At 43.6% G+C, this 27,205-nt stretch overlaps 2 protein-coding genes across 11 annotated transcripts in view; both read left to right on the top strand.

Annotated features, from left to right (window-relative positions):
- The window catches only part of ST6GALNAC4 (ST6 N-acetylgalactosaminide alpha-2,6-sialyltransferase 4), a 683,294-nt gene extending 666,563 nt beyond the window's left edge, over window positions 1-16,731 (top strand). The window contains exons 1-7 of one of the 4 annotated variants that reach the window (XM_070758822.1): window positions 2,983-3,089; window positions 4,327-4,488; window positions 7,360-7,424; window positions 8,808-8,993; window positions 9,926-10,338; window positions 13,524-13,631; window positions 14,460-16,731. In XM_070758822.1, coding sequence (XP_070614923.1) covers window positions 7,413-7,424; window positions 8,808-8,993; window positions 9,926-10,338; window positions 13,524-13,631; window positions 14,460-14,652 — 912 coding nt within the window. In that variant the 5' untranslated portion in view covers window positions 2,983-3,089; window positions 4,327-4,488; window positions 7,360-7,412 and the 3' untranslated portion in view covers window positions 14,653-16,731. Of the gene's footprint in view, window positions 1-2,941; window positions 3,090-4,326; window positions 4,489-7,359; window positions 7,425-8,807; window positions 8,994-9,925; window positions 10,339-13,523; window positions 13,632-14,459 lie in introns of those variants that run through there. The other 3 variants (XM_070758821.1, XM_070758824.1, XM_070758823.1) reach the window with 3 other exon arrangements.
- ST6GALNAC6 (ST6 N-acetylgalactosaminide alpha-2,6-sialyltransferase 6) overlaps window positions 1-27,205 on the top strand; it is a 490,277-nt gene that overhangs the window by 451,455 nt on the left and 11,617 nt on the right. The window contains exons 1-3 of one of the 7 annotated variants that reach the window (XM_070758830.1): window positions 22,216-22,581; window positions 24,170-24,206; window positions 24,871-25,053. The exons of 1 other annotated variant lie outside the window; for it this stretch is intronic. The gene's annotated coding sequence lies outside the window, so the exon portion shown is untranslated. Of the gene's footprint in view, window positions 1-22,215; window positions 22,582-23,190; window positions 24,207-24,870; window positions 25,054-26,607; window positions 26,736-27,205 lie in introns of those variants that run through there. 5 more of the 7 variants (XM_070758827.1, XM_070758826.1, XM_070758825.1 and 2 more) reach the window with 5 other exon arrangements.

The following is a 27,205-nucleotide window of genomic DNA, read 5'->3' on the forward strand; positions in this document are numbered from 1 at the left end:
TCGTGAACTGTTAAGTCCTCGACTTAAAACCTTACAGGTGTCGCTCGCTGGGGTGAAAATTTGCTTCGTGTTTCCCACGCTCTCCTTCCTGAGTTGCCCACCACCTCAGGCTGGGTATCTAGGCGAATGGGTGCTGCCAGAAGCATGAATGCTGTCAGTGACACTTCCACCGACGCCTTCTGCTTGCAGCTCAGGTGAGAGGTGGCCGCGTGAGGCTGGAGGGGAGCCGGGCAGGAGAGAGGGAAGCTCGTCTGAGGCCAGAAAGGAGGAAAGAGGAAAAAAGCAAGGAGCGCAGACGCAGCAGCAGCAGCAGGGGACAAAAGGAGAGCCGAGCCGAGACCAGTAATCCAGGAAGTGACAGCCGCCGATCACCTGGAGCTGCACACACAGCTTCATTTCCGCCGGTGGAACTGTGTTCCACCCTGTCCTGCCTGTTGCCCACCCCTGGTGCACCTACAATAGTGCATGTGGCTGCATTCTGGACCAGTTGTAAGTCTCCGAACGATTTTCAGGGGATAGCCCCATGTAGAGCGCATTGCAGTAGTCTAACCATGAGGTGACAAGGGCATGAGTGACCATGTGAGGACACGTGCATAGGTGCAGGATTTTGATATATTTTTTTTTGCTTACACGCATGTGCAGAACATCAAGAGATATTGGCCTGGAGAACCAAACTATGAAGATGTGAGCCTAGCAGTAGCAGCACATGGTGGTGGGGGGGGAGCTTCTCTTCCAGGTCTCCCAGTATGGCAGTGATCACCTGCACATCCTACCTGTTCCACAGTCATGAGGTCCGGTGTATTGTGTTCCAAAACCTTGTCAGTTTGAATTTGAAAGTCCCAAAGTATTTTGGTTTGCTTGTTTTCAACTACTTTCTTAGGTGTATGATCCCACCAGTTCTTTACCACTGGTAGATGGTAGTTGTGGCACAGGTTCCAATGGAGTATCTGGGCCACGTAGTTGTGCCTCTGTTTGTAGTCGGTCTGTGCGATTCTCTTGCAGCCAGTGAGGATATAATCAATATTAATATTAATAATGTAACAATAGAAACTACTGTGGGACTTCCGACTTCAGACTGACCGAATTCTGAAGCATAACACACCAGACATTGTGATCAGGGAGAAAAGGAAAGTATGGATCATCGACATCGCAATCCCAGGAGACAGCAGAATTGAGGAGAAGCAGCTAGAGAAATTAGTGAAATACGAAGATCTAAAAATCGAGCTACAACGACTCTGACATAAGCCAGTGAAAGTGGCCCCAGTGGTACTTGGCACGCTGGGCGCAGTACCAAAGGATCTCAGTGGACATTTGAAAACCATCGGAATTGACAAAATCTCCATCTGTCAATTGCAAAAGGCCGCTTTACTGGGATCGGCAAACATAATTCGCCGCTACATCACGCAGTCCTAGATGCTTGGGAAGCGCCCGACTGGTGATGAAATACGAAATCCAGCATAGTGATCTCGTTTGCTGTGTTGTACTGACATAATAATAATAAAGCAGCTGTAACAACTCTGGCATAAGCCAGTGAAAGTGGTCCCAGTGGTCCTTGGCAAAGGATCTCAGTGGACATTTGAAAACCAACAGAATTGACAAAATCTCCTCTGTCAATTGCAAAAGGCCGCTTTACTGGGATTGGCACACGTAATTTGCCACTACATCACGCAGTCCTAGGTGCTTGTGAAGCACCCGATGGATGGTGAAATACGAAATCCAACATAATGACCTCATTTGCTGTGTTGTATTGATAATAATAATAATAATAATAATAATAATAATAATAATAATAATAATAATAATAATCTGTTCAGTTCTGGAGACCTCACCTACAAAAAGATATTGACAAAATTGAACGGGTCCAAAGACGGGCTACAAGAATGGTGGAAGGTCTTAAGCATAAAACTTCATGAACTTAATCTGTATAGTCTGGAGGACAGAAGGGAAAGGAGGGACATGATCGAAACATTTAAATATGTTAAAGGGTTAAATAAGGTTCAGGAGGGAAGTGTTTTTAATAGGAAAGTGAACACAAGAACAAGGGGACACAATCTGAAGTTAGTTGGGGGAAGGATCAAAAGCAACATGAGAAAATATTATTTTACTAAAAGAGTAGTAGATCCTTGGAACAAACTTCCAGCAGACATGGTTGGTAAATCCACAGTAACTGAATTCAAACATGCCTGGGATAAACATAGATCCATTGTAAGATAAAATACAGGAAATGGTATAAGGGCAGACTAGATGGATCATGAGGTCTTTTTCTGCCCTCAGTCTTCTATGTTTCTATAATAATAATAATAATAATAGTAGCAGCAGCAGCAGCAGCAATAATAATAATAATAATAATAATAATAATAATAATAATAATAATTCAGCTAAGCAAACAAATTAAGAGGAATTCTACAGCATGGGGCGGAAGAACCTAATCTAGACTTGCCCATATCCTGAACCACAAACATATCAACCCCACCCCGCTACTCAGCTTAGTGTCTAATGTGGACTAGGCCTCTGGCGTGGGACTTTCGCTTTCCATGCTGCGCTGGCAGGCTGGTGGTTAAAATAGTAACAATAATAATAATAATAATTTATTAAATTAATATGCCGCCCCTCTCCGGAGAGGCTCACAACAATTGCAATACAAATCCAATAATAAAAAGACATCTAAAAACACTTCATTGGTTGGCCAAACCTTGGTCTGTCTGTACCTACTCGCCCCCAAATCCCTTCCACCGTCCCCTCCCCGCCACGAGACCCCAACCCTCCTTCCACGGAAGAAAAAAGCCAGCGTGGACAGCGTCCCTCAAAGTGTTGACATCTGGTTGCGCTCTGCGCCTTGGCGCCGCGGTGTGGGGATGTGGGGCGGGGGTGGAAGCCCGGATCCGCCTCCCGACTAGAAGGGGGGGGGGCTGGCGGGCGGTAGGAGGAGCGTGGGGGGGCCGGGAGGGGGGGCCCGAGGCGGAGCCTGCCCCGCTTTGCAGAGCTCTTAAAGGGGTCGCGGCTGGGCCAGCTGCAGATTAACAGCGCCGGGCGCGTTTTGGAAAAAGGCGAGGGCGCGTGCGATGCTGCGGGTTCCTTTGGCCAAGCTGGTAAGTGGTCACTTGGCGTAGCGAGCCCCCCCGCTCCGTCTGCTTGGAGCCAGGAGAAGTCCCCGAGGGACCCTAAGGGAAGGCGGAGAGAGAGAGATCCACCTACCCCCGTCTTGCCACCTTCGCCTTTTCCCCCCCAGGACGCGCCCTTGGCACCCGCCGGTCCCCCTGGGGCGCGCGCGCGCGAGGCTGGCACCAGAGGCTGCCCGCCGCGTCCTCTCCACCCCTCGGGCTCCTTTGGCGCGTCCCCTTGGCGCCCTCCTTCCCTTGGCACGGGCACCCGCTGCCCTCGCCTGCCCTGGCTAGCCTTGCCCCCTCCCTCTCCCGGCGACCGCCTCGCTAAGGAATGAATCGATGCAGATAAATGGGGAGGGGGTCTCTTTTCCCCACTCCGCTTTGTCCCTCCAAGGAGACTCTGGGGCGTGTTGCAGGGCTTCCCCCTTCGCTCTTCTGGCCCGGAACTTTTCTCCCGTCCGCGTGGATTCTGGGTGGTTACGCTGTTAAATCCTAGGTAGACAGACAGACAGATGAGAGAATGAGAGAGATGAGAGACAGAGAAGAGGAAGAGGAAGAGAGAGAAGGAAAAGAGATTACAGATAGATAGATGGATGGACGGACGGACGGACAGACAGACAGACAGACAAGAGAAAGAGAGAGATGAGAGAAAGTGAGAAATGAGAGACAGAAGAGGAAGAGAGAGAGAAGGAAGAGAGATTACAGATAGATGGATGGATAGATAGATAGATAGATAGATAGATAGATAGATAGATAGATAGATAGATAGACAGACAGAGACAGACAGATAGGCAGACAGGAGAAAGAGATAGAAGAGAGAGAGAGAGAAGAGGAAGAGAGAGAGAAGGAAGAGAGATTACAGATAGGTAGGTAGGTAGGCAGATGATAGATAGATAGATAGATAGATAGATAGATAGATAGATAGATAGATAGATAGATGGAGTCAGACAGACAGACAGACAGACAGACAAATGAGAGAAAGAGAGAGATAAGGGAGAGGGAAGAGAGAAGGAAGAGAGAGAGAATGAAGAGACATTAGAGATAGACAGAGAGACAGACAGATAGACAGATGAGAGAAAGAGAATGAGAGATGAGAGAGAAGAGGAAGAGAGAGAAGGAAGGGGTATTAGAGAGAGGGGGGGTAGGTAGGTAGAAGGGGACAAAATTATTCCTAATTGAATAATTGAGGAGGGGTGCTAATCCATGGCTCTTCTCTTATAAGAATGTTGTGAACCAGCATTTGAAAACAGCCAGGGACACCCAGTGGCTTGCCAGATGTTGATGGACTACAACTCCCAGCATCCTCTGTTGGGAAGAGAAAGGCTTGCTGGGAAGCATGGTTTAACCAGCAAAAAAAAAGTGGCCTGTTTTCTACCCTGGAATGGTAGGAAAAGTTGAGCAAAAGTTAGAATTCCCCTGTTGTCTTTCTTTGAGAACTGACCAACTTGGCACATCATCAGTTATGTTAATTATTAAACTAGCATAGTTGGGGAGAGATGGAATAGTTTTGTGTTTCTTTCATTATCACCTAGTTACAAAAGAACTGGCTTTGTGATGAAATCTACAGGCAAAACTAAGAAAGTTAAGTTTTGAAATGTGACTTGCAAAATCAAACATGCCGCCTTTCTTTCTCTTGATAACACGTTTACCAATTTGGCTGTGGGTAATAGATCTCTTGGCTAAAACCAGCAAATGCTCTGTCCTACACATGGGCAAAAAGAATCAGAACTTCAAATGCAAACTGAATAAACAAATTATCACAAATAATCCCCACTTGGTCAAGGACCTTGGAATACACTAATAACTAAAGATCTAAGTGCCAAAGCCCACTGCAACAACATCGCCAAGAAGGCCTCAAGAGTTGTTAATCTAATCCTACATAGCTTCTGCTCTGGAAACCTCACACTACTTACCAGAGCTTACAAAACTTTCGCCAGACCCATCCTGGAATACAGCTCATCTGTTTGGAACCCATACCACATTTCTGACATTAACACCCTCCAAAATGTCCAAAGATACTTCTCCAGAAGAGCCCTTCACTCCTCTACCCGAAACAGAATACCCTACGAAACTAGACTTACAATCCTGGGTCTTGAAAGTTTAGAACTACGACGCCTTAAACATGATCTAAGTATTGCCCACAAAACCATATGCTGCAATGTCCTGCCTGTCAATGTCTACTTCAGCTTCAACCACAACAACACCAACGCAACAGATTCAAGCTTAATATTAACTGCTCCAAACTCGACTGTAAAAAATACGTCTCTACTAATCGAGTTATTGAAGCGTGGAACTCATTACCCGGCTCTGTAGTGTCATCCCCTAACCCCCAACACTTTATTTATTTATTTTTTATTTATTCATTCATTTGTCCAATACACAAATACATAGGAAGAAAAATAGACATGTAGTAATATATATAAGGGTAAAGTGAACTCAGAGGAGAGGATATATGAAAGAAAGAAAATATATATGATAAGTGAGAGAAAGGAAAGACAATTGGGCAGGGGCCAAAAGGCACACCAGTGCACTTATGTACGCCCCTTACTGGCCTCTCAGGAACCTGGAGAGGTCAATCGTGGAGAGTCTAAGGGAGAAATGTTGGAGGTTAGGGGTTGACACAATTGAGTCTGGCAATGAGTTCCACACTTCGAAAACTCGATTGTTGAAATCATATTTTTTACAGTCAAGTTTGGAGCGGTTCGTATTAAGTTTGAATCTGTTGCATGCTCTTGTGTTGTTGCGATTGAAGCTGAAGTAGTCATTGACTGGTAGGACGTTGCAGCATATGATCTTGTGGGCAATACTCAAATCATGTTTTAGGCGCCGTAGTTCTAGGCTTTCTAGGCCCAGGATTGTTAGTCATTAATACCCTTAGACTATCCGCAGTTGACCTCTCCAGATTCCTAAGAGGTCAGTAAGGGGCGGTGCACTAGAGTGCCTTCCATCCCCTGTTCTATAGTCTCTCCTATATCTCATATATCTTCTCTCTCATAGCTCTATAAGCTTCATTGTGTATTATTGTGTATTGGACAAAATAAATAAATAAAAAGTCCATTTTTAATTGCTTTTTTTTTTTTTTTTTTAAAGCCAAATGTCCTGATTCTGGTGGCTTGTGTAACACACCAAAAATTTTAATAGCTGAAATTTTGTAATGTTGTAAATAGTTTATAACAAATAAATAAATAGGTGTCTGTAAATAACTGAAAATAATTGGACACATTTCAACTCCTATCCTCAAAACAACACTATAGAGCACTGCACAGCAAAACAAGTAGACACAAGAACAGGTTTTTTCCCCGAACGCCATCACTCTGCTAAACAAATAATTCCTTCAACACTGTCAGACTATTTACTAAGTTTGCACTACTATTAATCTCATCATTTCCATCACCCATCTCCTCCCACAAATGACTGTATGGCTGTAACTTTGTTGCTTGTAACTTTACAATTTATATTGATTGGTTCCTAATATGATTTGATTGCTTATTTGTACCCGGACTATCATTAAGTGTTGTACCTTATGATTCTTGATGAATTTATCTTTTCTTTTATGTACACTGAGAGCATGAGCACCAAAGACAAGTTCCTTATATGTCCAATCACACTTGGCCAATAAAAAATTCGATCCTATCCTATCCTATTTTTCTACTCTACTCTACTCTACTCTACTCTACTCTACTCTACTCTACTCTACTCTACTCTTCATTCTTCCTATTCTATTCTACTCGACTCTGTTTTTCATTCTTTCTATTCTGTTCTGTTCTATTCTATTTTTACTATGCTGCTCTATTCTATTCTATTCTATTCTATTCTACTCTACTCTACTCTATTCTATTCTTCATTTCTTCTATTCCACTCCACTCCACTTTACTCTACTCCTCTCTACTCTACTCTACTCTACTCTTCATTCTTCCTATTCTATTCTCTTTTCCTTGGATGCCTGAGGATATTGATCTGTTAGGGCCTCAGCTGAACCCACGGATAAGTACTCCCAAAAATTGCTTTATCCTTGGACTTTCCTGTTTCTTTGTATCTTTTTTTGTTTGTTTCCATTAAATAAATCCTTTGGTTTCCTCGTCTGTCAGTTAGAAGCTTCTTGGATGAGAAGCGAAATGGTTTCAAAGAAAATTTTAAAAACCAGGAAAGTCCAGTTGTGTTTTGGGACAAGCAACACCTGGATGATTGAGCATCTCTATAAGCAGTGGAGAAGTTGCCTTTGCAATCACTCACCTATCTTGTCTCTTTTTTGTAGGGTAGTTGTCCCAGAAATCCAAGCCAGATACATGGCTGAAAATTCCTTAAAGGATGCAAGTGCTTGTAAGTATCCAATAGCTCTGAAATTTCCAGAGATCTGGAGGGTTCTGTTTTATACTATAATGCAGGGGTCCTTAAACTTGGCAACTTTAAGACTTGTGGACTTCAACTCCCAGAATTCTCATAGCTGATTGAAGAATTCTGGGAGTTGAAAGTCCACAAGACTTAAAGTTGCAAAGTTTGGGGACCTCTGTTGTAATACCTTGGTAAGACCACTCTTGGAATACTGGATCCAGTTTTGGTCGCCATGTGATTAAAAAAAAAGATGTTGAGACTCTGGAAAGAGTGCAGAGAAGAGCAATCAAGATGATTAGGGGACTAGAGGCTAAAGCCTACAAATAATGTTTGCAGGAATTGGGTATGTCTAGTTAGAATAACTAATCAGTGGAACAATTTGCCTCCAGAAGTTGTGAATACTCCAACACTGGAAGTTTTTAAGCAGATGTTTGATAACTATCTGTCTGAAGTAGGGTAGGTTTTCCTGCCTAAGCAGGGGGTTGGACTAGAAGACCTCCAAGGTCCCTTCCAACTCTGTTGTTGTTGTTGTGGTGGTGGTTGTTGTTGTTATTGTTGTTGTTATTGTTGTTGTTGTTATTGTTATTGTTATTGTTATTATTATTATTATTATTATTATTATTATTATGAAGCAATGGATGGAAACTAATCAAGGAGAGAACCAACTCAAAAATAAGGAGAATTTTTCTGAAAGATAATAATAATAATAATAATAATAACAACAACAACAACAACAACAATAATAATAATAATAATAATACATTTATTGTCATTGTCAAAAACAACAAATTGTCATTGGCAACAAAAGTCGTATGACACCTAGAGACCAGTCCCACCATACATAAAATCAGAATAGATAAATTTAAAAATAGAATAAAAAATAGAATAAAAAATAAAATAAATGTCCCACCCACTACAAATTCCCCACCCTGAACCACTCAACCATCTACATGACAAACCGAGTAATATTGTCCAACAGTTCACTGATGGTGACCCTTTAGTTAGAACAATTAATCAGTGGAACCGCTTGCCTCCAGAAGTTGTGAATGCTCCAACTTGGAAGTTTGCAAGAAGAAGTTGGAGAGCTATTTGTCTGAAATGGTGTAGGACAGTGTTTCCCAACCTTGGCAACTTGAAGATATCTGGACTTCAAATCCCAGAATTCCCCAGTCAGAATTCTGGGAGTTGAAGTCCAAATATCTTCAAGTTGCCAAGGTTGGGAAACACTGGTGTAGGATATCCTGCCCAAGCAGGGGGTTGGACTAGAAGACCTCCAATATCCCTTCCAGCTGTTCTATTCTGTTCTGTTTGGTTAAATCCTGCCTGCATCTGGGTATCCTTCGATTTATCGACGCATCTTCTCTTTTGCAGTCTCGCCTGTTCTTCACTCTCGTTGTGTTGTGTGCCTGTGGCATTGTTTACTTCCTGCTTTGTCCACGCCTTTGTAGCTCCTTGTGTTGGTTCGGCTGCCGGCCCAGAGAAGGAAAAGAGAGCAGGTTGGCACCGAGTTTTAAAACTGCCCGGTTTGAAGGCTATATCAGCGTTCCAGATGGAAAGGTGAGTCCAATCTCATTGGGTATTTTATCTTGTTTCCAACGCTGTGCCAACATTATCCTTGTTGCTGTTAATATATGTAAAATGATATATCGATATTTCTTTTCTGTTTTTCCATCGAATATGCCTTGTAAGAAAGTTTCCAGTTTATAGACGATATAATGTACATATACACTGCTCAAAAAATAAATGGAACACTTAAACAACACAATATAACTCCAAGTTAACTCCCCTCCTCCTCCCTCTTCCCCTTCCTCCTTTCTCTTCCTTCTTCCTCTTCCTCTTCCTTCTCTTCCTGTTCTTCTCCTTCTCCACTTCTTCTTCTCCTTCTTCTTTTTCTTCTTCTCCCTCTCCCTCTTCCTCTCCTCTTCCTCCCCCGCCTTTTCCTTCCTCTTCCTCCGCTTCTTGTTCTTGTTCTTCTTGTTCTTCTTGCTCTTGTTCTTGTTCTTCTTCTTCTTGTTCTTCTTCTTGTTCTTCTTCTTGTTCTTCTTCTTCTTCTTCTTCTTGTTCTTCTTCATTCTTCTTCTTCTTCTTGTTCTTCTTGTTCTTCTTCTCCTTCTTCTTCTCCTTCTTCTTCTCCTTCTTCTTTTTCTTCTTCTCCCTCTTCCTCTTCCTCTCCTCTTCCTCCCCCGCCTTTTCCTTCCTCTTCCTCCGCTTCTTGTTCTTGTTCTTCTTGTTCTTCTTGCTCTTGTTCTTGTTCTTCTTCTTCTTGTTCTTCTTCTTGTTCTTCTTCTTCTTCTTCTTGTTCTTCTTCTTCTTGTTCTTCTTCTTGTTGTTCTTGTTCTTCTTGTTCTTCTTCTTGTTCTTCTTGTCCTTCTTCTTGTCCTTCTTCGTGTTCTTCTTCTTGTTCTTGTTCTTCTCCTCCTCCTCCTCCTCCTCCTCCTCTTCCTTCCTTTTCCTCTTCCTCCTCCTCCTCTTCTTCTTCTTCCGGTTAGCCACTGGCTCAAATCCCTTGCCGCCAATGTGCCGTGGTGTCCAGTTCTGGACAGATGCTGGGCTCCCGTTCGGGGAAAGAGATTGACGCCAAGGAATGCGTCCTGCGTATGAACCAGGCCCCCACCCAGGGCTTCGAGGAAGATGTGGGCAGCCGCAGCACCCTTCGCGTGGTCTCCCACACCAGTATCCCTTTGCTATTGCGCAACCAGAGCTACTTCTTCAAGCAGTCCTGCGACACCACCTACATCATCTGGGGGCCTCCCAGGCTGATGAGCCGGGAGAAGATCGGCCTGGTCTATCGGACCCTTGCAAAGGTCAAGGAGATGTACCCGGCTTTGCGCCTCTACACCCTCACCGAGCAAACCATGGCCCGCTGTGACGAGCTCTTCCAGCTGGAGACGGGGAAAAACAGGTGAGCCGAAGGATGATGATTGCATTGGCAGTTCTGTGTTAGCAAAAACTTCAGAAGAGAAGGGTTTAGGGGTCGTGATTTCTGAAGGTTTGGTAGGGAAGGTTTGCCTATTTGCCGATGACTCTAAAGTGTGCAATAGGATTGATATTCCTGGAGGCATCTGTAAAATGGCAAATGATTTAGCTTTACTGGATAAGTGGTCAAAGCAATGGAAACTGCAGTTTAATGTTTCCAAATGTAAAACAATGCACTTTCGGGAAAAGGAATCCTCAATCTGAGTATTGTATTGGCAGTTCTATGTTAGCAAAAACTTCAGAAGAGAAGGATCTTATGTTATTTATTTTCTCCGAGTCTTCAGAGAGGGGCGGCATACAAATCTAATGAATTGTTGTTGTTGTTGTTGTTGTTGTTGTTGTTATTATTATTATTATTATTATTATTATTATTATTATTATTATGTCAGTACAACACAGCAAACGAGATCACTATGCTGGATTTCGTATTTCATCACCAGTCGGGCGCTTCCCAAGCATCTAGGACTGCGTGATGTAGCGGCGAATTATGTTTGCCAATCCCAGTAAAGCGGCCTTTTGCAATTGACAGATGGAGATTTTTTCAATTCTGATAGTTTTCAAATGTCCGCTGAGATCCTTTGGCACTGCGCCCAGCGTGCCAAGTACCACTGGGACCACTTTCACTGGCTTATGCTAGAGTCGTTGAAGCTCGATTTTTAGATCTTCGTATTTCACTAATTTCTCTAGCTGCTTCTCCTCAATTCTGCTGTCTCCTGGGATTGCGATGTCGATGATCCATGCTTTCTTTTTCTCCACGATCACAATGTCTGGTGTGTTATGCTTCAGAATTCGGTCAGTCTGAAGTCGGAAGTCCCACAGTAGTTTTGCTTGCTCATTTTCGACCACTTTTTTGGGCTTATGATCCCACCAGTTCTTTGCCACTGGTAAATGGTAGTTACGGTACAAGTTCCAGTATTATTATTATTATTATTATTATTATTATTATTATTATTATTATTATTTCAGTCTTTATGCCGCCCTGCGGCTTACAACATGTTAGCAATAGCACTTTTTAAAAAACAGAGCCAGCCTATGGACCCCACAATCCGGGTCCTCATTTTACCCACCTTGGAAGGATGGAAGGCTGAGTCAACCTGGAGTTGGTGATGAGATTTGAACCGCTGACCTGCAGATCTAGCAGTCAGTTTTAGTGGCCTGCAGTACTGCATTCTACCCACTGTGCCACCTTGGCTCATTATAGAAGGTTGACGGCAGGAAAAGACCTTATGGTCCATCTAGTCTGCCCTTATACTATTTCCTGTATTTTATCTTAGGATGGATATATGTTTCGATTTCACATGCTGTTGTGCACATTCAACTTTGTACAGAACAAAGTATTCAATGAGAATATTTCATCCATTCAGATCTAGGATGTGTTCTTTGAGTGTTTCCTTTACTTTTTTGAGCAGTATACAATACACCATACCAGGGGTAGGCAAAGTTGGCTCATCCATGACATGTGGACTTCAACTCCCAGAATTCCTGAGCAAGCATGATTGGCTCAGGGATTCTGGGAGCTGAAGTCCACAAGTCATAGAAGAGCCAACTTTGCCTACCACTGCACCATACAAAAAGTTTACAGAAACTTGTACATTTTGAAATAAAGTTGTTTTTACATTGCCTTTTCTACATTGTCTTCTTTTATTTTGTCTGGTTATTTTATTTCCATTTTTTGGTCTCTATCCATTTGTATAATTTCCCCCTTGCGGTATAATATTAATTTCCCTGTTTATTCTGCAATTCCATTGTAATTTTATTCAATTTTGTGCATTCTAGTATCTTTCTTATTATCATCTGACTATCATCTGTTCTGTTGGTATACAGTGAACCCTCGATCATCGCGAGGGTTCCGTTCCAGGACCCCAAGCGATGATCGATTTTTCGCGAAGTAGCGGTGCGGAAGTAAAAACACCAGCTGCGCGTGCGCAGATGGTGTTTTTACTTCCACTGCCGCCCGCCCTTCGCCCGCCCACCCCGTTGCTCGCGCCTGGGGTGCGCGCGCGCTTGGGGACACCCTAGCTCCGCTTCCCAGCTGGGAAGCTGAGTTGGGGTGTCCCCAAGCTCGCGCGCGCCGCCCGCCCGCCCACGCTGTTGTTCGCGCCGCCGCTGGGGTCTTACCGGGGCAAGAGGGGGAAAACCCAGGGAAGCCTCTGCCCGGCGGGGAAACTCCACCATCTACGCATGCGTGGAAGGGCACGCATGCGCAGATGGTGGAGTTTACTTCCTGGTTGAAAACTAGCGATATAGCCCTTTCGCGATGCTCGAGGATGCGAAACTCGAGGGTTCACTGTATTTTCTTTTTTTCAATTTTGTGAAAAACTCAGTCTGGCCGCTGTGAGTCCATGGATTTTTAAATCACAAGAGAAAATATTAATTTCACTGTTAAGGTTGATTACTGTAACATTGATTTTGATTAGTATCAATAATTAATATTATGCAAGGAAAGCACTGTCATTACAAGATTACAACTGGGGAATATTTATTTATTTATTTATTTTATTAATTAATTAATCAGATTTGTATGCCACCCTTCTCCGTAGACTCGGGGCAGCTAACAACAATAATAATACAATGTAAACAAATCTAATATTTAAGTTAATTTAAAAAGAACCCCAATTTAAGAAACCGATCATACATACTGACATACCATGCATAAATTTTATAAGCCTAGGGGGAAGGGAAGGTCTCAATTCCCGCATGCCTGACAACAGAGGTGGGTTTTAAGGAGCTTACGAAAGGCAAGGAGGGTGGGGGCAACTCTGGGAGTTGGTTCCAAAGGGTCGGGGCCGCCACAGAGAAGGCTCTTCCCCTGGGTCCCGCCAAACGACATTGTTTAGTTGACGGGACCCGGAGAAGGCCAACTCTGTGAGACCAACATATTATGAGATTCAGCATCAAGGCTTTATGGTGAGAGATTTGGACTTTCGGTCAGCTCCAGAATTGAACAGGGGGATTTCAGTTTGGACCTTTGTGGCTGTTGGAATGGTCAAAGTTGCTGATTTATGCTCTCATATGTGTATCTTTCTAACCCAACAACTGGCATATCGGGCAGGGCTTTCCTAGGTTCCTCCTGCATCGAATCTCAGCATCTTCTCTTTTTTTGGTCTGCAGGATGAAATCCGGTTCTTTTCTCAGTACCGGCTGGTTCACCATGGTTTTGGCCATGGAGTTGTGCGAGCAGATTTTTGTCTTCGGTATGGTTAGCGAGAATTACTGCAAGTAAGTAATTTGGAGGTGGTTTTCTGGGCTGGGACGTGAAAAGAGAAAAAGGGAGCCATCCTTCTATTTATCCCTTACCAGTAGAGTGGTACCTCCACTTGTGAACTTAATTCGTTCCATGACCAGGTTCTTAAGTAGAAAAGTTTGGAAGGAGAAGCAATTCTTCCCCATAGGAATCAATGTAAAAGCAAACAATGCGTGCGATTGGGGAAACCACAGGGAGGGTGGAGGGCCTGTTTCCTCCCAGGAGATTCCTAGAGAGGCCCCACGGAGGCTTCTTCCCGCCTTTTCTGGTCCTGTTTCCTCCCAGGAGATTCCTAGAGAGGCCCCACGGAGGCTTCTTCCCACCTTTTCTGGTCCTGTTTCCTCCCAGGAGATTCCTAGAGAGGCCCCACGGAGGCTTCTTCCCACCTTTTCTGGTCCTGTTTCCTCCCAGGAGATTCCTAGAGAGGCTCCAGAGTGGCTTCTCCCTGCCTTTTCCTGCCCTGTTCCTCCCAGGAGATTCCTAGAGAGGCCCCATGGAGGCTTTTCTGGCTCTGTTCAGCTCTTAACAGACTGGAGTAGAGAGAGATGATAGAAAGATAGATAGAGAAAGAGAGAGAGAGAGGATAGAAAGAGAGAGAGAAATAGAGATGAGAAAGAAATGATAGAGAGAGTAAAATGATAGAAAGAGAGAGAGAGATAGAAAGAGAGAGATGATAGAAAGAGAGAGAGAGTGAGAGAGAGAGAGTGATGATAGATAGATAGATAGATAGATAGATAGATAGATAGATAGATAGATAGATAGATCATGCATACAGCGGTTTAAAATTGGCTCTTTTTGATCAGCAGAGACAAGAACCAACCGCCTGTGCCTTATCACTATTTTGAGAAGGGGCGACTGGACGAATGCCGGATGTACCAGGCCCACGAACGAGCTGCCCGCGGTGGGCACCGTTTCATCACTGAGAAAGCCATCTTTTCTCGCTGGGCAAAGAAAAGGAAAATTATCTTCACTCATCCATCATGGTCTGATGGGTAGAAGGGTCTATTTTTGTGGCCCGGCCAATGGAAACTTTGCCACGTTGCCAGGCCGAAGAAATTACGGCGTGGCAGAAAGGTGGCACCGAGAGACGTTCCCCATGAACAAAACATCTCTCCGTTGTCTTCTCTTAGTGCCCTATTTTTAACTTTACATCCAGAGGCTGCAAATTCTTCCTGGTTCTTCTTCTTCTTCTTCTTCTTCTTCTTCTTCTTCTTCTTCTTCTTCTTCTTCTTCTTCTTCTTCTTTGTCTTCCTCTCCTTCTCCTCCTTCTCCTTCTCTTCCTCTCCTTCTCCTCCTTCTCCTTCTCCTCCTCTTCCTCCTCCCCCTTCTTCTCCTGCTTCTATTTCTTCTTCCTCCTCTTCCTTCTTCCTCTTCCTCTCCTCCTCCTTCTTCTTCCTTCTTCCTCTTCTTCTCCTTCTCCTCCTCTTCCTTCTCCCTCTTCTTCTCCTTCTCCTCCTTCTCCTCCTCTTCCTTCTCCTCCTTCTTCTCCTGCTTCTACTTCTTCTTCCTCTTCCTCTTCTTCTTCCTCTTCTTCTCCTTCTTCCTCTTCTTCCTCTTCCTCTCCTCCTCCTCCTCCTCCTTTTTCTTCTTCTTTTTCTTCTTCTTCTTCTTCTTCTTCCCTTTTCTTCTTTCTTCTTCTATGATTATTTCCTCTGTGCCTGGTTTTGTGTGATTTTATTTTAATTTTTTTTTTTTGCACCAAAAAAAGGAAATGCTCTAATGAAAGTTGGAGACCGGGGGTCTGATGTTTCCTGTTTGGAGCGGGTTCCTGAGGTTTTGAATTGAGAAGAAAACGGATGTTGATGTTTTAGTGTTGCAAACCCTTCCCGAAACTTCAAAAAAGGCCCTACTGCAACCAACGAAAGCCTTGAGAGAAGATCTCTTTGGATCCCTTGAGATCTCTTTGGATCTCTCCTGCCCTCGTTCAGTTTGGCCAGGTTTACAATTCTGGGGCAGAAGAAACCTAGAAGGAAATCTGGGATGGAACAGTCGAAAATCTGACTACGACGGCGCAGCACTTTAACTAAACCAGTGTTACCGTGGTTTGTTTACAGCTTATGTAGACTTAAAGTGGCTTTTTCTTTCCGTAATGACATGTACACTCAAGTTAATTCTTTGCCTCTCACCTCAGCTTTGAGTTCGGGATAGGTAGTCCACAACTTGCGACCACATTTGGGAGGGGCATGTCCATGGAAAAGCATTTCTCCCCCCTCCCCCCCCCTGTGGTTCTAAAACAAATCATTGCAGCTGGTAAGTGAATCACTTGGTCGTTATGTGAAGATGGCTTCTCCCATCTTATTTGGTTTGTCAAAAGCCGGTGAGGAAGGCGATTGCGAGTGTAATCCTTCCTTCTATCCTTCCTTCCTTCCTTCCTTCCTTCCTTTCTATACTTCTTTCCATTTTATTCCTCATATTATCTTTTCATTTTCAACATTGACTTCCTTCCTTCTTTCCTTCCTTCCTTCCTCCTTCCCTCCCTCCCTTACCTACCTACCTAAATTCATTCTGACTTGACTTCTGTGAAATTGGAGTTAAGGTTTGGGGATGAAGGAAGCCAGCTGGGAATCTTTCTTTCTTTCTTTCTTTCTTTCTTTCTTTCTTTCTTTCTTTCTTTCTTTCTTTCTTTCTTTCTTCCTTCCTTCCTTCCTTCCTATGCAATAATTAAAATACAGTATTGCAGGCTAACTCTGCCAACTGCTAGCAGTTTGTTCCTGACTAGCTCAAGGTTGACTCAGCCTTCCGTCTTTCCGAGGTCTGTAAAATGAGGAGCCGGATTGTTGGGGGCAATAAGCTGGCTCTGTAAACTGCTTAGAGAGGGCTGTAAAGCACTGTGAAGCGGTATATATATGGTATGTAAGTGCAATTTCAATTCCTTCCCTCCCTCCCTCCATCCTCTCCTTCTCTCCTTCCCACCATCTTTCCCTCCCTCCCCCTTCTGCTTCCTTTTCTCTGCCCCTTCCTTCCGTCCTTCCTTCCCTCCTTCCTTCCCGGCTTCCTCAGTTTCCCTCCTTCCATTGGCTGCCACCACTCACTACTCTTTGGATCAGTGCCAAACCAATAAACTCTCGCACCAAAGCTTTGCTTGGGGATTTTGTGCATGTCTGTTTGAATTCCAGTGGTTTCACGGACAGTTCTTGGGGACAGAGATAAACTATGGCTTGCTAGAGGATATCATTGTTCGGTTAAGTCATAGCTGGTTTGCATGCAACCATTTCACATTCTGGCCGCGTTTTAAACTTGGGACTTGCCTTTTCTTTTTGCAGTTTCCTGGAATTGACGTAAAGGCACATTAAATTAGCAAAATCTGAATAGTTGCCAGTCGGAAACTGTTCTGTTGGGCTCTCTGGTAGAATCCTCCCGAAAATTCAAAGGTACAAATTTCAGACACACACACACACGTTTGAAAATTCAAAACAATGTTCTTTTTAATGAAAAAGCATATAAACTAAACACTCTTTTTGTATAGCAAAGAGCACTCATCTCCAAACAACCTGGTAATTTGTACAAGTCCCTTATCAGTTCTGAGATACTTAGCTTGCAGCTGTGAGGCAATTCACAGTCCTTCTTCTTTCACAAAGTGAAACACACTTTGCCCTGGTTTAGTTTCAAAGCGGGTGAAAAATCAGCACACAAAGGCCGAAGTCAGCAAGGCAGTCACGAAACACAAGGATCAGATAATCCTCCACAATGTCCAAACCCACAGGCTGCTATTTATAGCAGCCTCACTAATTACCACAGCCCCACCCAACCACAGGTGGCCTCATTTTCTTTGATAATAGTCTCTCAGTTGTTGTTGCCTATGCATCGCTCTCCACATGCGTGGCTGTATCATTAACTCTTGTTCCGAATCCAAGGAGGAGCTAGATAATTGATCTCCTTCTGAGCTGTCTGCCACACTCTCCTCCTCCCTGTCACTCATGTCTTCTTGGTCAGAGGAGCCTTCATCATCAGATTCCACCAGGGGCAAAACAGGCCTGCAGCATGTGGATGTCTCCCCCACATCCACAGTCTTTGGGGCAGGAGCTGGGCCAGAGCTAACCACAACAGAAACATATTCCTTAAAACTGGCATCAACCACTTCTCAATCATTAACTTTGTAGAAATGAAAACTGAATTTAAAACACTGCTCAAACTCGGCTCACACCAACCTGAATAAATCAGGCCAGGGAATTGGAAGAAAAGGTTTGATGGGGCTGCAACTCCTATTATCACTGATTAAGGGCTCATTTTTGGGGACCTGCCAGGGGACTTCTAAATATTTTGGGAGGGGGACACGACGGAAGGATTAAAGCTTTATTTTTAATACTTATTTTATTTTATGAAGCTATTTTTACTCCCTCGCTTCTGGTTCCCCCCCCCCCCCCCCAAAAGAGAGATGAAATCAAAATTGTGGGCTCAGATTTGCTGCACTGGTGGGCATAGTTCCCTCTAAGCTGAGCAGTGAGCAATCGCTCACTTAAAAATCATCATCAACTCAGAGTTTTCCAAACCTGCCCAGAAGCCGAGAGGGAAAGAGTGAGAGGGAAGGAGAGAGAGAGGAAGAGAGGAAGAGAGAGAAACAGATAGAAAAAAGAGAGGAAGGAAAAGAGAAAGAAAAAGAATGGGAGTAAGGAAGAGAGAAAGAAAATCAAAATCTAGTTTGAAACTAGCTCAACTATTTAAGTGGCATTTTGATATTGATAGAGTTGGTGGGTTTTTAGTTTGTTTGTTTGTTTGTTTGTTTGTTTGTTTGTTTGTTTGTTTGTTTGTTTGTTTATTTATTTATTTATTTATTTATTTATTTATTTATTTATTTATTTATTTATTTATTTATTTATTTATTTATTTATTATTTCTGTGCCGCCCAGTCCCAAAAGGACTGCCGCTCAGACACTATACTTTTCCACCCCCCCCCCCAAAAAAAAATTAGAGGGAACACTTCTGGTGGGAGTACAGATCTCCTTTTGTTAAAGGGTAGGAAGAGGCAAAACAAGACATTCTTTGGCGTCCGAAATGTGGAATTTGCAAGCATTGTGTACTTGGGTCAACTCACCCGAAAAATGAATTCTGCTATTCAGGAACCTCTGAAGAGCAGTCAGCTTTGAGTCCCTGAACCGAGACAATTCTCTAAACAATAGTGTTTGTGTGAAACTGTGTTTGTTTACAAGTGTGGGCTAAAAAAATGCCTTTGCTTTTTTTTATTTTTTTTAAAAAATCCCTTGGTAAGCCTATTTTAACCAGCGCAGAGATCTACAAAGAAGTGATCCGGGATTACTATGGCAACTGAATTTGGAGAGCGGAGGAATGGATCTACCAAATCCTTCTTGAACTAGAGGAAAATGAGCTGCTTTCAAGATGTCTTGAAATTTTTCCCCCCCAACAATCTTATAGACGCATGTCGTTTGACTTCTGGAGGCAAGTTGTTCCACTGATTAATAATAATAATAATAATAATAATAATAATAATAATAATAATAATAATAATTTATTGGATTTGTATGCCGCCCCTCTCCGCAGACTCGGGGCGGCTAACAACAATAATAAACACAACGTGTACAATCCAATAAGAAAAAAACAACTAAAACCCCTTATTATAAAACCAAACATACACACAAACATACCATGCATAACTTGTAATGGCCTAGGGGGAAGAGCTATCTCAACTCCCCCATGCCTGGCGGTATAAATGAGTCTTGAGTAGTTTACGAAAGACAGGGAGGGTGGGGGCAGTTCTAATCTCTGGGGGGAGTTGGTTCCAGAGGGCCGGGGCCGCCACAGAGAAGGCTCTTCCCCTGGGGCCCGCCAAACGACATTGTTTAGTCGACGGGACCCGGAGAAGGCCAACTCTGTGGGACCTTATTGGTCGCTGGGATTCGTGCGGTAGCAGGCGGTTCCGTAGGTAATGACGGAATAACAGAACTGGAATGGATCTTGGTAGGTCATCTAGTCCAACCCCCACCCAAGCAGGAGATCTTGGAAGCCTCTAGTGATGAAGTTCCCACAACTTCTGAATGCAACTTCTGTTCCATCGATTGATTGCTCTCATTGTCAGAAAGTTCCTCCTTATTTCTAGGTTGAATCTCTCCTTGTTCAGTTTCCATCCATCGTTCCTTGTGTCACACTAAAGCCATCATTTTGAGTTGGAGATTTTGGCCTGCCACAAGTAGAATAGTATTGTGGGAATTGGGGGAGAGGTGGTTGCATGAGAAGGAAAAATACTAGCCATAACAAATTCCTTCCAGAGGTTCAAGGCCATCTTTTGTTCAGCACCAGCCGGAAGCACAGGGGAGGATCGTGGACGTTGAGAGAACCGGAGTGGTCCAAGTGATGAACTTGTGAGTGTGGGGATGAGAGATGAACTTTAACCTGGGTGAAGAACCGTAGGAAAAGTATTGGGTTGACTACAGTTTGTATCCAACATGTGTTAATAAATTGGGACGTGGAAGAAGGCCAAAGTTTGGACTCTGATTTATTTGTCAGATGTTAATTTGTCTGTTGACACCTCATCTGGTCCTCAGGTGCTTTGGACAATAACTTGACCCCTCTCCTCTCTGGCAGCCCTAGCTGTCACAAAATTTCTCCTTAGTTCCAGGAGAGAAACAACCTAAAACTAAGGAGAAATGTCCTAGTAGTGAAAATAATTAATCGATGGAATGAACTTGCCTCCAGAACTTGTAAATGCTCCAAACACTGGAGGTTTTTAAAAAGAGATTGAATGTCCTGCTGTAAGGAGCCTTTTTTCCCCTCCAATCCTTGGTTACCTCTGCAGGGAGATTTGAAGGCAAATGAACCCAAGGATATTAGAAACATAGAAGCATAGAAGATGGACGGCAGAAAAAGACCTCTTGGTCCATCTAGTCTGCCCTTATACTACTTCCTGTATTTTATCTTAGGATGGATATATGTTTATGCCAGGCATGTTTAAATTCAGTGACTGTGGATTTACCAACCACATCTGCTGGAAGTTTGTTCCAAGCATCTACTACCTTTTCAGTAAAATAATATTTTCTCACGTTGCTTCTGATCTTTTCCCCAACTAACCTCAGATTGTGTCCTCTTGTTCTTGTGTTCACTCTCCTATTAAAAACACTTCCCTCCTGGACCTTATTTAACCCTTTAACATATTTCAATGTTTTGATCATGTCCCCCCTTTTCCTTCTGTCCTCCAGACTATACAGATTGAGTTCATGAAGTCTTTCCTGATAAGTTTTATGCTTAAGACCTTCCACCATTCTTGTAGCCCGTCTTTAGACCCGTTCAATTTTATCAATATGTTTTATTAGAATTATTTCTTTTTTTAATGTTAATTTTTTTTCCTGTTCAAAAGGGCAATTAAGCTAAAATAAGGATTTAGAAATGTACATGAAACCAATAAGGATATATGAAAATGGAAAATGAGGACTGTTAAAGGTCTTTTTGGCCCCAAATTTACTAGATATGTAAAAATTGCTGAGATGTAAATTGTCTAAGCCAGGGGTAGGCAAAGATGGCTCTTCTATGACATGTGGACTTCAACTCCCAGAATTCCTGAGCTTGCATGATTGTCTCAGGAATTCTGGGAGTTGAAGTACACAAGTCATAGAAGAGGCCAGTAAGGGACCATCTTTGAACCCGTTCAATTTTATCCATATCTTTTTTTAGGCGAGGTCTCCAGAACTGGACACAGTATTCCAAATGTATTGACTCGGTCCAGTCCTGTTCACACAACGTAACAGCCGGAAGAATTCCAAGATCTCAAAATCGCCCAAAGCTGTTGGATAGGAGATGAGTTCGCAAAGAAATTGCATATATAAGTTATATCTGCAGAAGTCCCGCCACGCTATGTTTGCTTAGTGTTAGCAAAAGGGTATCTGTTTTGGTTTTTTTTTAAAAAAATATCTTGCATTTAGCATGTCGAGTAACCCCCAATCCAAGTTTGCTCAATGCCCGTCTGAACCGGCTGCGCAGACCCAGAGAAAACATGAGTGGATTCAGAATTCTTGGATGGGGGGGAGAAATCAACCCCCCCACGTGGCTTATTGTGACTTCAGCAAACAGGCAAGGCTCTCTGCCCGGGTATTTATTTATTTTTTATTTATTTATTTGTCAAACAAGTATAGTATTATAGTACATATTAACATAACATAACATAACAACATAAGTAGAATGTAGTAATAGAAAGGATAATAAGGCAGTAGGACAGGGACATTAGGCACATAAGTGCACTTATGCACGCCCCTTACAGACCTCTTAGAAAAGGGGAGAGGTCAATTGTAGATAATGTAAGGTTGAAGATTTTGGGGTTGGGGGAAGCAACAACAGAGTCAGGCAATGAGTTCCAGGCGGTGACCACTCTTGCTGAAATCTGTATTTTCTGCAGTCAAGTTTGGAGCGATTTACATTCAGTTTGTATCTATTACGTGCTCTTGTGTTGTTGTTGTTAAAGGTGCAGGAGTCACTGACTATGAGGTATGATTTTATGAACAACAGTTAAATCAGTTGGCACCGTTCGGTATCAATCCATCGCCATCTGCGTCAGCTCAATATCCTTTTCCTCCAAACAAGGAATTGAAAGGAGGGGGAAAAAAGAGCTGAAAAGCTGAGAACAATCTGGCCATCTTCTCAGCACGTCCCTGGCGGAAGGGCCGTCTTTGGCATTTCCTCTTGGGAAGCTACCGAAATTAGACCAGGAGGAGGAGGAGGAAGAAGGGGGAGGAAGCAGAAGGGGGGAGGGAAGGGCACACACTAGGACCCAGAAAAATTCAGCCTTCCTGGTTGCTCCGGAGTTGTGCTGCTGTTAAAACAAGAGTCCAGGTTTTGTTGGTGTTGGCGGTGGGCACGAAGGAGGGACCCAACCCCATCTCCGTTTCCTGGAATTTGGAGATGCGCCTGAACCTCAAAATGCCAGCTTGTTCTGTGTCCCTTTAACTCCTCCGCTGCGTGGGAACCTGGAGGCTGGACCAGCGGGTGAGTTAACCAAGCCAGGGCCTTGGCCAGAAGTGTGGATATTGGGCAGGGATGGGGAGGTCAGGAAGTCCCCCTCCCCGTTTCCACCTCGTGGGAGGAAGATCCACGCATCCAACTGCCCGGTTTGATTTTTATTTTATTTTCCCCCATCCCATTAGAACGGGAAGAACCGGGATGCAACGTTTGCAGCCAGAAAAGCCTTAAAATGCAATTTAAAAAAAATAAATGAAAACACTTCTTTGCAAATGACCAGAATTCAGAAATAAAAAGAGGGCAGGGCTTTGCCAAGGTGAGGGATGGAGATTGGGGGTGGGATTGGATGCCTGGATGAGTTGGGCATGAGGAAGGGAGGGGGTTCCTAATGATTAGGGCACATCGCTCCTCGTTTCCCCTTGAGATAACTCCTTTGGGGTGCAGTGGGGGGGCGGTTCTTACTGTTTTTTGATGGCAAGAGCCACCTTGGTATCTCTTGGCAGGCTTAAGGGCCGCGAGAGCCCTCCCCGCTTCAGGGAATCAGAGGCTTTGCTTAAGATGGATGCAGGGAGAAAGGAGAGGGATGTTGGAAAGCTTTTGGCCTGGCGGGTGGGGTGGGGGTGGGGTTGTTCCTCTGGAGCCAAATGAAGTATTTTCTGTGTCAGGTGCTGGATTGATCTCCCTCCAGACAAGGTAGGTTGTGTTCGGTTAAAGGGAGCAGGGAAAAGCGATGGTAATAATATTTCTATTGCTCAATTTCTGTTTCTGGGATTTCTATAGCCTTTCACCCACCCTCCTTTGTTGTAATGGGTGTATTACTTGGAACCCTGACTCCTTTCCTTCCTTCCTTCCTTTCTATTCTTCCTTCCTTCCTCCTTTCTTTCCTCCCTTCCTTCCCTCCTTCCTTTTCTTTTTCTTTCCCTCCCTCCCTCCTTCCCTCTCTCTTTCTTTCTTTCCTCGCTCTTTTTTTATTTTCCTCTCTTTTATTCACTTTGTTTTGCTTTCTTTCTTTCTATTCTTTCTTCCTTCCTCCTTCCTTTCCTTCCTTCCTTTCTATTCTTCCTTCCTCCTTTCTTTCCTCCCTTCCTTCCCTCCTTCCTTTTCTTTTTCTTACCCTCCCTCCCTCCTTCCCTCTCTCTTTCTTTCCTCGCTCTTTTTTTATTTTCCTCTCTTTTATTCACTTTGTTTTGCTTTCTTTCTTTCTTTCTATTCTTTCTTCCTTCCTCCTTCCTTTCCTTCCTTCCTTTCTATTCTTCCTTCCTCCTTTCTTTCCTCCCTTCCTTCCCTCCTTCCTTTTCTTTTTCTTACCCTCCCTCCCTCCTTCCCTCTCTCTTTCTTTCCTCGCTCTTTTTCATTTTCCTCTCTTTTATTCACTTTGTTTCTCTTTCTTTCGTTCTTTCTTACTATTCCTCCTTCCTTCCTCCTTTCTTTCTTTCCTTCCTTCATTCCCTCCTTCCTTTTCTTTTTCTTTCCCTCCCTCCTTCCCTCTCTCTCTCTCTTTCTTTCTTTCCTCGCTCTCTTTTTATTTTCCTCTCTTTTATTCACTTCGTTTCTCTTTCTTTCTTTCTTGTCCTGAATAATATAGGGCAGTGATGGTGAACCTTTTTTTCCTCAGGTGCCGAAAGTGCGTGCGTGCGTGCTACCACACATGTGTAAGTGCCCACACCCATAATTCAATGCCTGGGGATGGTGAAAATAGCTTTCCTTGGCCCCCGGAGGCCCTCTGGAGGCTTGTTTCCCAACTTTTGGTGGCCGCAGTAGGCTTGTGATTCACCCTTCCCAAGCTCCAAAGGCTTCCCTGGAGCCAGGGGAGGGTAAAAACACCCTCCCAATCCCCCTGGAGGCTCCCAGGAAGCCAAAAATGCCCTCCCAGAGTGTCTGTGTGAACAAAATATCAGCTGGTACCTTTGTGGACTATCAGGAGGTTGGACTAGAAGACCTCCAAGGCTCCTTTCAACTTTGTTATATGGTTTCTGTTACAATTATTCCCTTCCCTTCCCTCCTCTTCCCTTCCCTTCCCTTCCCTTCCTTCCTTCCCTCTCTCCCTCCCTCTTTATTTCTTTGTTTTGTTCATTTGTTCCTTCCTTCTTTCCCTTCCTTCTCTCCCTCCCTTTCTTTCTTCCTTCCTTCCATTCTTTCTCTCTCCTTCCTTCCTTCTTCCTTAGTTCCCTCCTTCCTTTCTTTCTCCTTTTCCTTCCTTCTTTCTTTCTTTCTTTCTTTCTTTCTTTCTTTCTTTCTTTCTTTCTTTCTTTCTTTCTTTTTGCTTAGCACTCTTTTTACAGCCATCCTGACATGCATCCTGGTTTTATTCCACAGCTCTGCTTGCAAATTCTTTCTTCGTATCCCAACCATGATGTGAGGCTAAGACTAAAAAAAACCAAAGTAAAATCCAGCCGCATGGAAAACCGGTCCGGAAGTCAGAAATGGCGCCGTCGATACGAAGGAGAAGGCCGTGTCAGCTGTGCCGTCGCTTTCGTTCAGAGGAGACAAACAGCCATGGTAAAATTGGGGTGGGCGCATTCCACCAGATTATTATTTTTTTCCCTTTCAATACACAAGGGTTGCCCAGAAAGTAATGCACCACATTTTTTTTCTCAGCCTACAGTAATGGTACGAATGCGGAACTTTAGATATGCATTATTTGAATTGTCAGGATTGCTTGTGTAAATTTTGCATTTCTTCAGACAGATAGCGTAGTTGCAACAGTGTTTCGAAATGGCGTCTGTAAGTGACGTATGTTAAAAGCAGCGTGTCGTCATTGAATTTCTCACTGCAGAGAAAGAAACTGTTGGGAACATTCACAAATGTTTTTGTACAGTTTATGGAGAATCTGCAGTCGACAGAAGTACGGTTAGTCGCTGGGCACAGGGTGAGGCCATTGGAGTACAGAAATGGCTTCGTTGGAAGAAGGCCATAGAACGGGACGGAGATTAGGTGGAAAAATAGGGAGTGTAGAAGAAACATCATTCTTTCTTGTGTGTAAGTTTCCTTGTGTTCAATAAATAATTTTTGGAGAAAAAAAATGTGGTGCATTACTTTCTGGGCGAACCTCATATGAAATCAAATAAAACTGGTGAAATAACCTCGCTTCTCCCCTTTGTGTCTTAAATCCAAAGAGAAAGATTGCTTCCTTCATTTACAGTGTTACCTCTACTTACAAACTTAATTCGTTCTGTGATCAAGTTCTTAAGTAGAAAAGTTTGTAAGAAGAAGCAATTTTTCCCATAGGAATCAATTTAAAAGCAAATAATGCATGCGATTGGGGAAACCACAGGGACGGTGGAGGCCCTGTTTCCTCCCAGGAGATTCCTGGAGAGGCCCCACGGAGGCTTCCCCCCGCCTTTTCTGGCCCTGTTACCTCCCAGGAGATTCCTGGAGAGGCCCCACGGAGGCTTCTCCCCGCCTTTTCTGGCCCTGTTACCTCCCAGGAGATTCCTGGAGAGGCCCCACGGAGGCTTCTCCCCGCCTTTTCTGGCCCTGTTTCCTCCCAGGAGATTCCTAGAGGGGCCACATGGAGGCTTCTCCCTGCCTTTTCCGGTTACAGTTCTGGAGACTCAGGTATGTAAGTGGAAAATGGTTTGTGAGAAGAGGCAAAAAAATCTTGAACACTCGGTTCTTATCTAGAAAAGTTCGTAAGTAGAGGCGTTCTTAGGTAGAGGTATCACTGTATTTTATTTGTCAAGTACGTATTGGTAGTGTACAAAGAAATAACATATTGTTATTGTATATTGATTGTATATTGACATTGGTACTAATAAGAGAGAATCATTAGGACAGGGGACGGAAGGCACGCTGGTGCACTTATGCCCGCCCCTTACCGACCTCTTAGGAATCCGGTGAGGTCAACAGTGGATAGTCTAAGGGTAAAGTTTTGGGGGGTTAATGATCAACACGTTCATCATCCACAAGTCGCTTTTATTTCATGTTTGACAGAGAAGGTACAGAGGAGATAAGGATTGCCCAGAGAAATGAGACAACAATGTTAATCTTAGCAAATAAAATTATTCTGACCCATAGACTTTCTCCTCTCGCCCACCCTCCCTGCTTTTATAGAAAATTTGTGTGATTTTCCACTTCCAGCCGGGGTGTGGTTCTCAAACAGAAAAACTATCTGCCTCCATTGGAGTCTCCAAAAAAATGAGAAGAGGGAAAATTTCTGCATGGAGACGCCGATCTTTTAGGTACTTTTGCAATAAAAAAGTATTTGGGGTTTTCCGGAGTTTTTAATCCTAACTTGGAAACGATGATTCCGTAGGTTTAACCCCGACTAACCGAATTTTTCTTTTTCCTGCCATTTTTCGAGCGGAGACTCCCAGGGCTCAAGGAATAACATTAGCTGCAAAGGTTTTTATTTAAGATGGTGTGATTTTTAAGGCTGAAATGCAAGGAGAAGCTGGAGGCTGCTATATTTGGAGCTTCCAAGAGTTGCTTGTCAAATGGGACGGCTGTAGAAATGGTTTAAATAAATCAGACCAGACCTGGAATGTTGTTTTATGGAGTGGTTAAGCCCATCTGTGTTCAGTCAACCTGTAAATAAATGGAAAACACCATCCCAAAATTCCTTTCAAAGGAATTACTTTCTTCTTGGGCAAAATAAAATGGCATTTAACAATTTCTTCTTCTTCTTCTTCTTCTTCTTCTTCTTCTTCTT

The sequence above is a fragment of the Erythrolamprus reginae genome, chromosome 8, assembly GCF_031021105.1.
Source record: "Erythrolamprus reginae isolate rEryReg1 chromosome 8, rEryReg1.hap1, whole genome shotgun sequence".
In the NCBI taxonomy this organism is placed as follows: Eukaryota; Metazoa; Chordata; class Lepidosauria; order Squamata; family Dipsadidae; genus Erythrolamprus; species Erythrolamprus reginae.